The following is a 12,784-nucleotide window of genomic DNA, read 5'->3' as shown; positions in this document are numbered from 1 at the left end:
ACCCCAGAGGCCACCTCCTTTTCCTAGTGCTTCCCCTGCTCGGGGCCGCTGCAGGCTCCCCCTGCCTCACCCCTGCTCACCCCAGGGACAAATGTTCTCCGTCTCTCCCGTGAGTTTTCACAGTCTCTGTTGATTTTTTTGGATCAGCTCTCCCTGCTCTTGTAGCTCTCCCCTGCTTGTAGAAGGAGGCCAGGGAAGGAAAGCATCAGGACTGGTTGACTAAGCACTTGGTCCCCGCCTCTCACCGGCATGCTCTTTTGGATTTCCTTCCATCCGGCAGGCTGGGAGGCTCTCCGCCTATTTGGGACTGTCCTGAGCTCTCCAGAGCCCCTCTGTGGGTGAGAGGCCCCGGTGGTGATCCCCAGAGACAAGAGCTGATCGTGAGGGCCCTCCAGCCAGCAGGAAGCAGGTGTTAAAGCCCCAGATGGCGAACGTCTCCCCATTCAGCAAGCCCGGAGCCAGGAGGCCCCCGGGGCCAGGCTCATGGACCAGGCCAGGAAAGGCGGCTCTCCAAAGCCAACGTGGACAGTGGGCCACCTGCTCAGGGTGGAAGGTTCCATCACAGGTCCCAGCGAAGTCAGGAAGGTGAGCATCAGGATGGGCAGAACCTTCCAGAAACTCCCTTTCTGGAATCACTAGAAAGACTCATCCTGGCACTTGCACTCATCAGCCTTGGATGGGTGATTTCACCCACGTGAGCCTCAGTTTTATCCCCAGGAAATTGGGGTGAGGATTCGCTGTGACATCACGCGTTTTAGAACATGGCCTGACCTTCTGTGTTGTATGAAAGTTAGTTACTCCGCTTATTGTCATCATCACACTCCCTGCACCCAGGCTGGGATCAGCCATCCTGGGGCCCGGAGGCCTGGAGACCAGCTCCGGGGACAGTTAAGCTATGCAGGGCCTGGAGACAAGCCCCGTGCTACCGGCGCTGGCGGCCGATCAGACATTGGGGGGCCTCACATGGGAGCCCATTTGGCCAGACGGCCTGCGGGGGTGGGGGGGCGACAGACCCACGGGGCCTGCCAGGGGCAGGTGCGGACTTGGCTTGGCACATCTCCTGGAGAATTCTTGGGCTGTGTCAGGCCCGGTAGGGACGGGCCCCAGCCAGGGGTACTTGCAGCCAGCGTGGAATAAGGGATCTGATTGTCCAATTCTCCCTCTTTGGGGTCACGTTCACGTTTCTTTGGTCCGCCTCTTTGCCTTTTCAGCTCCTCAGACATTGTCAATGGCCCGAGGGCTGGAGGGGGTCATGGTTGCCCCAGTAACCAACCACAAGGCAGTAGTCGAGTTGCCTGAGGGGTCTTGTGGGTCAGGCTGGTGCAGAAACCCTCTCCCCGAGCTGACTGGGGGTGACATGTGCTTGCACTTCTCACGGGAGGACGGTGGCCCACTCAAGAGTCACAGAGCTCAAGGGGTCGGGCCATGTTGCAGCCTTGAATGCTCCCCACCCGGGGTGGCTGGCCCTGCCTTGGAAGCTCTCCTGACCTCAAATGGCCCAAGGCCAAGTCCTCCTGGCAGGTTCCAGGCCTCAACATACTGTGTGTTCTCAGCCAAGTGCCCCTTCCTGGGCCTTTGTCCCTTGGGAGCAGAGATCCGGTTGGCCCAGTACGGGCGGAGATCCTGTGGTTTGGACGGTATCTGGACCCCACCCACTCCGAATGGCCCCAAACAGGTGTCTGGCAGGGAGGGCGCCATCCTGTCCTTTGTCACCCTCCTAGCTATTGTCCGGACCTGGAGCGCTATTTAAAGAGCCGTCCCCGAGAACCTCCAGCCCTGCTGCGCCCAGAGGGAGCTCTCCAGACCATGGTATGCTGGGGCTGCCCTGCCTCCTGACCCTGACCTCCTTCCTCAACTCTGACCTCATCCTGTGACCTTGACTTCTTGCGTGATTCTGACCTTCATCTCGTGCCTGAACTCACCCTGACCTTGACCTTGCTCCTCTGATATCCTTGAACTTGACCTGATGTTGTCCCTAGTCCTGACCTTTTTCTTCACCCTTGATGTTACCCCTGCACCTGGCTTACCCTGGACTGTCCTTAACGGGTGGTCAGTCCATCCATGTACGTCCCGATTTGCATCTCTGCTTCCTGGACTCGGTGGGGGCTGCTGAGGTGAAGCGGTGTGGGGTTGGGGGGGGCGGATAGGAACAAAGAAGAAGGGGGTGGAAGGAGACAGGGTGGGCTATGCTTAGAGGTTTCATAGCAGAAGCAGGACTCTGGTCCCATTGAGAGGACATGGTTCCCGGGGGTCCAGGCTTGATATTCCAGGATAGCCTGGGACCTACAGACTGGCGTGGAACCTGCCCTGCTGCCCTCTCTTTGCCTCTGTCCCCAGCCCCTTGGGTGTCCCTGCAGACTCTCAATGGCACGGCCCTTTCAAGTCTCTGTCTCACACCTTCACTTTCCCTCCTGGCCTGAGAACTCTGACCTGACTGTCAAGTCTCAGTTCAGAAGCCACCTCCTCCAAGAGGTCTGCCCTGATTGCCCCAACAGCATAAGGGCTGCTCTGTGCTCTTAGTGTCTGTCCGTCCCTCCATCATTGCCCACTGATCCTCTGTCTCCAGGGAATCCCTGGGGACAAGGCAGGGCCTGATTCAGCGCTGGGTCCCCGGGACTGGGCACAGGGCCTGGCTGGAGCCCAGCAGGCACCTCATCAGTGTCCCGAGGTTCTGAGGTAGACATCATCTTGGTTTTATAAATGGGGACACTGAGGCTCAGAGCAGGCTGCTAATTTCTCAGCATTGCAGGGCTGTGAGCCGCAAAGGCAGGATTAGAATTCAGGTCTGGGTAACCCCCTTCTGCCCCGAGGTGCTCCTTTCGGAAGATTTTCATTTTTTTTTTTTTAAGGGCACATTGTAAAAGGCAATTTCCAAGACGGCTGGGCTGGAAAAGGTCCCAGCTGGGAGAGCGGGAGGCCGCCCAGGCCCCTGGGGCTCCGGGGGCCCCTGTGGAGTCCGCAAGAACAATCCTGGCCTCCCTCAGGGGGCTCTGGCAGAGGGGGGCTTGGCCCAGAGTGGGGCAGTGGCTCACAATAGGGACACCCAGAAGGTTGCCCGAGACGGGGTGGGGGACACGCAGGCCCAGGGGAAGGTCTGAGGAGAGAGAAGCAGACTATCCCACAGACGGAAGTGATTGTTTTTTATTAATCAGAGGGAAATGTGTATGTAATTATGTGAGATGAGCCCCGCAGGGAGGTTCCTTTCTTTATGATGTCTGAAGGGATTTATAAATATTACAGAGGCTTTACTGCACATAGTGTCCTGCCCGCCCCCTTTCAAAGGATTAGTGGAGACAAAGCACCCAGTAAAAGCTAATTAGAAGTCAGCCGGCGGTGCAGCTCCTGAGCCCAGGAGCCGGAGGGGAAATGGGGGTGAGCGCAGTCTGGGGGGGGCACGGGAGTGAGTTCGGGAAGGGGAGACCACACAGGGGCCGGGGCAGTGGGGGGAAGGCAGGGGGAGCCCACGCTCCGGGCCGGGGTGGGCAGAGGCTTGGCACCACTGACATGGAGGCAGGAGGGCTGGAGGTCGGGGGACACCCCTTGCCCCTCCGGCTCTGTGAAGCCCGGGCTGTTCTTTGAGGCCTCACAAGCCGCGGCTGAGACTCCTCGCCCACAGAAGGCCCTGGTGAGAGCTGCTGGGGGCGAAGTCCCCTCGGGGGGTCTTGGGGACCCAGAGGTTTCAGGGAATGCTCAAGGTTATGCTCTCAGGCCCCTGATATCCTGCGAGCAGCACGTGGAGTCAGGAAGGCCGACCAGAGACCTTCCGCGTGGGTGGTCGCCTGCTCTACCTGCTGTGGAGACGGGCTCTGGGCAGCCGTTTCCCAATGGATCCGCACTCGGAGCTGGGCCCTGGGTGGGTGTTGGGGAGCCCTGAGGGGGGACGGACAGAGGGAGATGTAGCCGGACTGGGTCCTCTCTGCTATACCGCCTGGGTTCCCCCCACCAGGTCAAGAAGCTGCTGACTGGCCCATGGGGTGGGGGTCCCCAGGCTTCTGGCCTCAGGCAGGACAAAGGCCCCGCTTACAGGCCAGGTTTCCTTAGAGCCCTGTCCGTCTGCGGTGCCCCGTGGCCCAGGGTGGCCCTGTCACTCGGGACTGGGACAGGCTGGGACGGGCAGCATGGCATGGAGGGGTGGGTGGCAGGTCGAATGCGCGGCTGACCTCGGAGGAAGGCCCTCTCACTGCCTCCCACCTGGCACTTCCCAGGCACCCAGAAGAGCCCGCAAGAGAGCAGAAGGTGGTGCCAGCTCCAATGTCTTCTCCATGTTTGATCAGTCCCAGATCCAGGAGTTTAAAGAGGTCGGTCCGTGTGCCCTCTGGGCCACCGGGAGTGTTAGCGCAATGCATGGAAAGCATCCAAGGGGCTGGCAAGGCCCAGGTCACCCTTGGTCCCTGGGGGCGATGATGACGTCACTATCCTTAGAGTTCCCCACGTTGTGCCTCTGAGCCCAGAGACATGACTTACTGTCTTTGGGCAACCCCCACCCCCTCTCTACCTGAGCCTTTGCTTGCTGCGTGACCTCAGTGAGTCCTTCTGCTCTCTGAGCCTCAGTTTCTCTCTCCGTAAAAGGGGGTTGCCGCAGCATGACGTGAGGGGTGGGCATGGCGCCCCCGCCGTGTGTTGGCGTGCAGTGGGAACGGAATGGGTCTGCTAACACTGTCGTGCTGGTGCCGTGTGAGCCAGGAAACCCGCTGGCCGGAGGTTCCCCAGGCAGCGGTGTGCAGGACGACAGCCCCTTGGAGGGGGGAGGGCACGGGCTTGGGCAAGTGGCTCAGTACCCCTGTCTCCACCAGGCCTTCACCATCATGGACCAGAACCGGGATGGCTTCATTGACAAGGAGGACCTGAGGGACACCTTTGCCGCCTTGGGTGGGTGACCAGCAGCTGGGGGGGCTCGGGACTCGGGGCAGAACCGAGCCCGGGCCTTCTGGAAGGAGTGGGTACCTGGGGACAGGCCAGGGCAGCAGTTGCAGCGGTATGAGGGGCTTGGGTGCGGTGGGTGGCCTGTGCCTGGAAGGTATGGTCTGGGCCAAGGACACAGAGACGGCAGCAGGTGCACGAATGGCCTGGCCTGGGGGCCCGGGGTGGCGAAGGGGACCAAGAAAGCAGTGGGCGATGCTGGGGGAGGTGTCTGGGTTCAAGGTGACCAGGTTTCAGCTGCCAGGGGAAGCCCAGGGAGAGGCCTTAAGGCATGAATGGGTGGGGGTTCAGCTCACGGGAAGGGGGCATAACCGAGTCGTGCCTGAGCTACGCTTTGAGCTCTCGGAGATGTGATTGTCCCGTGGGACCATGAGGAACCCCCAGGTGATCTCCTCCTATGGCATATGAGCTCCGAGCTCCCGGTCTTCTGGCCCCTACGCACTTCCATTTTAGCTTCTTTGGGCCTCAGTTTTCTCCTCCGTGAAATGGAGATAATCACCAACTCGCTCTTCTTTCCACGGAGGCCGAGGTGTTAGCGGGGGCGGGGGGTTGGGCAGTGAGGCTGGGAGCAGCCCAGTGCTGTGGCCAAATGTGACCCCCTCTTAAGGTCCCCCCAGCAGGTGGGCAGGGCCTGAGGGCTGAGGCGGGGTCGGGGCGGCGGGGCGGGGACGATAGAACTGGGAGACCCTGGTCCTGAGCGCTGTTCTCCTGGACTGCCTGCGGGCAGGGTCCCCTCTGTCCCTCACTGTGCTCCTGTGGGTGTCCCCCCCCCCCCCCGCCCCAGGCCGCATCAATGTGAAGAATGAGGAGCTGGAAGCCATGGTGAAGGAGGCGCCTGGACCCATCAACTTCACCGTCTTCCTGACCATGTTTGGGGAGAAGCTGAAGGGTGAGAGAGACCCCACGTCGCCCGGGGCGGGAGGGCGGTCTGGCTCCGTGTGCAGACCGCTGGGAGCATAGGGCAGCCCCAGCTGCCAGCCCCCTGAGCCCTACCCCAGTTTCCACCTCTAGGCCAGAGCAGAAGGAGAACTTCCGGGGCTGGGAGGAGACAATTTGTGTGAAGACCCTCCCCTCCCCTCGAGGGGCTCAGCAGGAGCTCGAGGGGCTCAGCAAGGATAGACCCCCAACCATGACTCCCAGTTCTAACCACGGCAGCTCCTGGGCTAGGATGTGGGGTCAGGGCAGCGGTCCAGGCAGCTCTGTCCCTTTCTCTCTGGGCCCTGGGGAGTCACCCTCTGACCCTTAGTAGAGTTTTCCTGGGCTTGAGGCTTCCCTGGACAGAGGGAGGAGGCCCTCTGGGAGGTGACACTCCTCCCCACCGACACCCTTCCCAATGCCTTCCCTCTGATCTCCAGGCCCTGCCCGAGCCCAGTCTTCAGCCCCCAAGTACAGCACTGTCTTTTTGGCCTGCCAGTTCTCATGCACGTCTTGGGTGATGAGAGAGCCCCAGCGATGCCCCCATGCCAACCCCACCTCACTAATCATGACCTCTGAGCTTTAGTTTGTCTATAAAATCAGGCCAATCATCAGGAGGGTTAAGCCCATAATAAGTGCTCAGTGGGGTCTCCATGTACAGTTGCACAGGCTGCTCATAAGTACACGCAGCACCCTTGGTCATTACTCCTATTCCTTCTCAGAAATCTCCCTTCTCTTGCTCCAACTGAAGAAGCCCCCCCAGGCCCCCTCAACTCCTCGCGCTGGCTTTCTCCCTGCCTGTATGTGCTGTTTCTAGGTACGGACCCCGAGGAGACCATCCTCCATGCCTTCAAGGTGTTTGACACTGAAGGGAAAGGTTTCGTCAAGGCTGATTTGTAAGTCCCCTCTGCCCTTTGTTTTGGTTTTTCTCTTCCCAAAGGTTCAGGTGGTCAGTGAGCTGGGTGAGGTCAGGGTCGGTTGCCGCCCAGTCTCCCAGCACTTAGCCAGCTCGGGCAGTGTCTGGCCAGGAGCCAGGAGGGCACTGCCCTGCCCAGCTTAGCCACCACTCGGTGTCTCTTCCCCTCTCTGGGACCTGGTGCCCCCCATTTCTGTGTGGTATGGGGCATGTGGGGTCACCAGGGGAGATTTTCCCAGTGGTAGAGGTGGGCCTTGAAGGGAAACAAAGGGCTACTTAGGCTGGGGCAGGGAACATTCTAGATGCCACAACACAACTATGAAGGAACAGGGCTTGGCGTTTGCGGGGCTGGTGAGGGGGCGGCTGGAGGTCGGGTGGGGGACGCTGAGCACAGAGAGGGTCTGTGTGGGGTAGGTCCTGCGACAGGCCCTGGGCTGCGTGTCTGCACTGGGGGCCACTGGGCTGGCATGTGGAGGTGGGGGCCCCAATGCCCCACCCCCAAGTTGTGAGCCACATTATGCCCAGGGCTAAGTGAGGGGTTGTTCAGGGCTCCTGCGGGCTGGGGCCCTCTCCTTCGCCCCTCCCTCGGGATCCACGGTTCCCACACCCGTCTTGGGGACCCCCGCGAGGCACTGAGGGCAGCCTCTGTCCCGGCATTCACCTTCTCTCCCACCAGGGCTGGGCCAGGAACACTTCTGGCACCCAGTTTGGAAACCGACAGCCCCACCCCCGGGGCTATCGGACCTGGAAGAGGTGGCCACCTTCCAGGCAGGCCACAGAGGAGGCTCCGGCTGAAAGGGAGTCTGGGAACAGTCCCCAGCCTGGAGAGTTGGAAACTGTGACTGTCCCACCATAACATAAATAATGGGAAATGTGCGTCGGTCCTTAGCGGGCTGGCCCCTGCGGCGCCGCGGGACACTTGGCGCTCAGGCCTGGCTCAGCCCTCTGATCCCTTTTCCGCCCGCTGTGCCCTGCTCGAGGGGCCCGGAGGGGGCCCTCCAAGCTCCTAGGGCATCAGTCCTGTGGGGCTTCACCTCCTGCTGCTCCCCTAGGCCCTGGGGCCGCTCAGACCCTATCCTATTACTGCCAGTCCTGACCTTTTGGCACCTTGGTTGTTCCCTCTATACAAGGGGCTCATAGCACTCACTTCCCAGGGCTATGAGGAGCAGAGAAGACCTGGGCAAGGCTGTCTCCTGCCTCGGCGGAGGGCCAGCCCTTGTATTCTCGGAGGCACGGGGAAGTGCCAGTGCGAGTCGCTCCCTGGCCGAACTAGCAGCGTCCCTAGAAGAGACTGAAGGGTCCACCTGAGGCCACACAGTCGTCTGGCCGGCGTCCTCCTGGGGCACGATGCCTCCCCACCCCCTGTCCGCTCTCACCACCCCCGGGATCCGCATGTGCACCCCGGGGTCGCCCTCCCCCTCAACCTGACCTTTCCTTTCCCCTCCGAGCAGCATCAAAGAGAAGCTCATGACCCAGGCCGACCGGTTCAGTGAGGACGAGGTGAGTGCGGGCTTCCCAGGGCACAGCCTAGAATCTTCCTGGGCAAGGGCAGGAAGCCCCCTTCCGGGGAGATGGCCCCTCTTCTTTAGACGGTGACTCCTCGGGGGAGGACAGAGATGAGTGAGGCTGGCTGCAGGCCCCTGGCCATCCCCACCTCGACCTGCAGAGAGGGGAGCCGCATTCTGCCTGACACCCTCGGGTGGCCTCCTGCTCCGGCCCCCTTTCAACCCGAGTCCAGGCTGACTCCCTACTCCTTCCCCAGGTCAAGCAGATGTTTGCGGCTTTCCCGCCAGATGCGTGCGGTAACCTGGATTACCAGAACCTGTGTTACGTCATCACGCATGGAGAGGAGAAGGACTAGCAGGCCAGGGACCCCCTCCCCGCCCCCCCCCAACATTCGGAGGTAGCAAAATCCCGTGGTGTTTTGGGGGCGACCCCCGGTGAGCCCCCTGCAGCCAACATGTGCAAAGGAGCATCTCCCCACGTCCCCCTGTCCCCGGCTCAGGGGCAAAGCAAGAATAAAGAATGCTAACAAGGCCTGCGTTTTCGTGATTAATGCTCCGGTTGGGGAAAAAGCGAAACATTCCTGCGTTGTTGGTTTTTCCAAAACTTTTTTTTTTTTTAATTTCCCCGGCTTTGCTCAAATGTTCCTGATGAGCTGGTGTTTAGAACTAATTGACAGTTTTAATGATCCCCAGCTGGACCACAGGACATGCCTTCATTTAGGAAGCTTTTACTGAGCACCTGGGGCGTGCAAACCCGGTGCCGGTCTGGGAGGGGGACACACAGAGGAGCCAACCCTGTCCCTGGGCCATAAGGTCGTGCAGTGAGCAGGACAAGATGTGGGGTTCGAGGTTCTTCTACTTTCTTCACATCCTCATCAGCACTGTTATTTTTGTGTTTTTCTTTCTTTTTTATATATATTTTTAAAGTAAGCTCTACATCCAATGTGGGACTTGAACTCACAACCCAACCCGCCTGGGGGTGGAGGGGGGTGGTCAGAGCAGAGCCCGGGAGACCTGGCATCTGGGAGCTGGGCAGAGGGCAAGAAGGTGGAGATGAGGGGGCAGATTCAAGGGATGCTCAAGGAGCAGGTGGGGACTCCTTCAACAGGACCCGTGTAGCACCAACCACAAAATGAAAGGGCGTATGTTGGACTTCACCAAGAGTAAACACTTGCCCCCAGCAGAAGACATATTGGAAGAAGGTGAAAAGGCAAAACCCAGTATTGGGAATAGATTTTTGACAAAGATCTCATGTCCCAAATATACTTCTAAAAAAATCCTGCATCATTTATTATTTATTTATTTGTTTGTTTGTTATTTATTTATTTTAAAAATAAAATACTGGGGCACCTCGGTGGCTCAGTGGGTTAAGCCTCTGCCTTTGGCTCGGGTCATGGTCCCAGCGTCCTGGGATCGAGCCCCATGTTGGGCTCCCTGTTCAGTGGGGAGTCTGCCTCTCCCTCTCTCTCTGTCCCTCCCCTTGCTCCCCTATGGCTCTCAAAAATAAATAAATAAAATCTTAAAAAAAAAAAAAAAAGACTTCATGGAGAATTATTTTTTTAAAAATCCTACCCATCCTTAATGGAAAGTTAACAATCACAGACACACAAACACACACAACACACACACACACACACACACACACACACAGTGGGCTCCTGGCTGGCTCAGTCGGTAGAGCGTGCGACTCTTGATCTCAGGCTTCTGAGTTCCAGCCCCACGCTGCGGGGAGAGCTTCCTTAAAAATAAAATCTTAAATAAAGAGAGAGAAAGAGAGACATACACAAAAGACAGCATACTTCTTTCTGTAACTTTTTTAAATGATAGCATGCTTAAAAATAACTTTTTTATTAAGATATAATTCATGTGCCATAAAACCTATCCTTTTAAAGTATATAGTTCAGTGGCTTTTAGTATCCTCCCAAATCTGGGTGGCTATCTCCACTGTCTGTATCCAGGACATTTTCATCACCCCTCAAAAGAAACCTGTTAGTTGGTTAAGCCGCTGTCTTCGGCTCAGGTCATGATCCCAGGGTCCTAAGATCGAGTCCCACATCAGGCTCTTGCTCAATGGGGAGCCTGCTTCTCTCTCTGCCTCTGCCTGCTTTCTCTCTGTCTCTCTGTCTCTGTCTCTCTCTCTCTCTCTGACAAATAAATAAAATCTTAAAAAAAAAAAGAATAAAGAAATCCGTTAGCAGTCACTCCTCACGCCTTTCTGTACTCAATCCCCAGCAACCACCAATCTACTTTCTTTTTCTATGGATCTGCCTAGTCTAGACATTTCATATAAATGGAGTCATATAGTATATGGCCTTTTGTGTCTGGCTTCTTTGAATAACGTTTCCATGGTTCGTCTGTGTTGTGGTACTTTTCCTCTTTATAGCTGGATAACATTTCGTTGTATGGCTAGACCATGTTTTGTTGATGCACTCAGCTCTTGATAGATAATAAGGACATTCCCGCTTTGGGGCTATTATGAGTAACACTGCTGTGAACATTCTTGTGCAAGTTTTTGCGTGAACATGTTTTTTGATTCTCTTCTAAGGATGAAATTGATGGGTCATATAGTAATTCTATATTTCACTTTTCTGGGAATTGCTAAACTGCTTTTCAAAGCACTTTTTCAAAGGGACAGCCCCATTTTATATGCCCAGTGGTAATGTTCGAGGTTCTTCTACTTTCTTCACATCCTCACCAGCACTGTTATTTTTGGTTTTTTCCTTTTTTATATTTTTTAATTTTTTTTTTTTTAAGTAAGCTCTACATCCGATGTGGGACTTGAACTCACAACCCAAGAGCAAGAGTGGCATACTCCACCAACAGAGCTAGCCAGGTGCCCCACTGTTTTTGTTTTTATTTTTATTTATTTATTTAAAAATAGCCCTCTTAGTGGGTGTAAAGTTGCATCTCATTTTGTTTTTGATTCGCATTTCTCTAACGATTGATGAAGCTGAGCATCTTATCGTGTTCTTATTGACCATTTTTATCTCTTTCTTTTTTTTTAAATGTCTTTTCAGCTTCTTGGCTCATTTTTAAATTGGGTTATTTATCTTTTTTGTTGCTGAGCTGTAAGAGTTCTTTATATATTTTGATGCTAGGCTCTTTAAATACATGATTTGCAAAAAAATGTTCTCCTGTTCTGTGGGTTGTCTTTTCACTTCCTTGATATATTTTTTTAAGATTTTATTTATTTATTTGACAGATAGAGATCACAAGTAGGCAGAGAGGCAGGCAGAGAGAGAGGAGGAGGAAGCAGGCTCCCTGCTGAGCAGAGAGCCTGACATGGGGCTCGATCCCAGGACCCCGGGATCATGACCTGAGCCGAAGGCAGAGGCTTTAACCCACTGAGCCACCCAGGCACCCCGATAGGGTTGTTTAATGTTCATTCTTTCTTCCAAGAGTTTCATAGTTTCAGCTTCTGCATTTAGGACATTAGGACATCTTGAGGGTTATGGAGTTGTTGTTGTCTATGGTGTGAAAAAATGCCAACAATGTGGGATCTGAAGGGCCGGACCCCAGGCTGAGGTCTGCACATGCTCTTAGACATCTCAGCCCTGTGAGTGCAGGACAGGAAAGGGAGGCACGGAGCTTGCCCAAGGTCACTTGATGGAGCTGGGACGGGGACCCAGGCAGCCCCGCTGTACACCCACAAGCTCTATCCCACATACCAGCCGATGCAGCAGGGTTGTGTGGCTAGGGACGGAGTTTAGGGACGAAGTTTAGGGCCACAACAAGAAGGTTCCTTTCCTTGTCCCTCACCCTCCTAAGCTCCTTGTTGCCTCTGGGGGAGGTGGGGAGAGAGGTGTGCCCATCAGCCCGGAGCTCCCCGGCACAAGGGCAAGGTCTGCAAGCAGGGGCTGGGGAAAGCCCAAGGCCGAGGAGGAGCAGTACTCCAAAAGAGCCCTTTCTCTCTCTGCCCAGGCCTTGCTCCTTCTGCTCTCTAAGACTTTGGCTTTCCTGGAAATCAAGAGCTCTGCTGCTGAGGAACTCGTCAGACCTGTTTATGCCTTGGGGAACCAGGCCAGAGCCAAGCTGGAGGGAACAGACACCATGGGCACCTGCTGGCCCGCCTCACAGCTCCAGGAGGCCCAGCTCCATGACACCGAGTTCTGCCCGCCCTGCAGTGGCCCAGCCCCACGAGGACATGGGAAGGCCAGAGGCGCTCCGTGCAGCTCAGGAGAAGACCCTGGGGGCCCATTCACTCCCCTGTCCCTCAGACATCCAACCACTTACACCCACTCTCTTCCACAGCCCAGAGAGGATCGGTAACACCAGGAACACCCAGCTCTGTCCTCAGTGGGCTCTGGCCCCACGGGCATGGGAGTGAATGGGCTCCGGTGTCTGCCTCTCTCGGCGTCTCCACAGCTTAGGTGGCTCATGGCCCCTCTCCTTCCACTGAGGTTCATTGGTGATTTGACTGCCCCTGACCCAAGCCCACAACCAGCGGCCTTTAGTTTCTTAGACTTTCCATCCAGTTCTTGAGGAACACTTGGCATGGCCCCACAGGACCACCAGACGGGTCCCACTG

General features: G+C 56.6%; 1 protein-coding gene across 1 annotated transcript; it reads left to right on the top strand.

Annotated features, from left to right (window-relative positions):
• Positions 1-273: 273 nt before the first annotated feature.
• Positions 274-8,774, top strand: MYL10 (myosin light chain 10). The gene is made up of 8 exons (XM_059154770.1): positions 274-585; positions 1,722-1,809; positions 4,206-4,298; positions 4,794-4,869; positions 5,705-5,809; positions 6,653-6,731; positions 8,203-8,251; positions 8,514-8,774. Exons 1-8 carry the CDS (start codon positions 425-427, stop codon positions 8,610-8,612), a joined length of 750 nt encoding a protein of 249 aa, XP_059010753.1. The 5' UTR covers positions 274-424; the 3' UTR covers positions 8,613-8,774.
• Positions 8,775-12,784: the final 4,010 nt, after the last annotated feature.

This window comes from Mustela lutreola, chromosome 17 (assembly GCF_030435805.1).
Source record: "Mustela lutreola isolate mMusLut2 chromosome 17, mMusLut2.pri, whole genome shotgun sequence".
NCBI classification, from domain to species: Eukaryota; Metazoa; Chordata; class Mammalia; order Carnivora; family Mustelidae; genus Mustela; species Mustela lutreola.
Note: the sequence above shows the minus strand (reverse complement) of the source record. Positions and strands in the feature narration are given on the sequence as shown.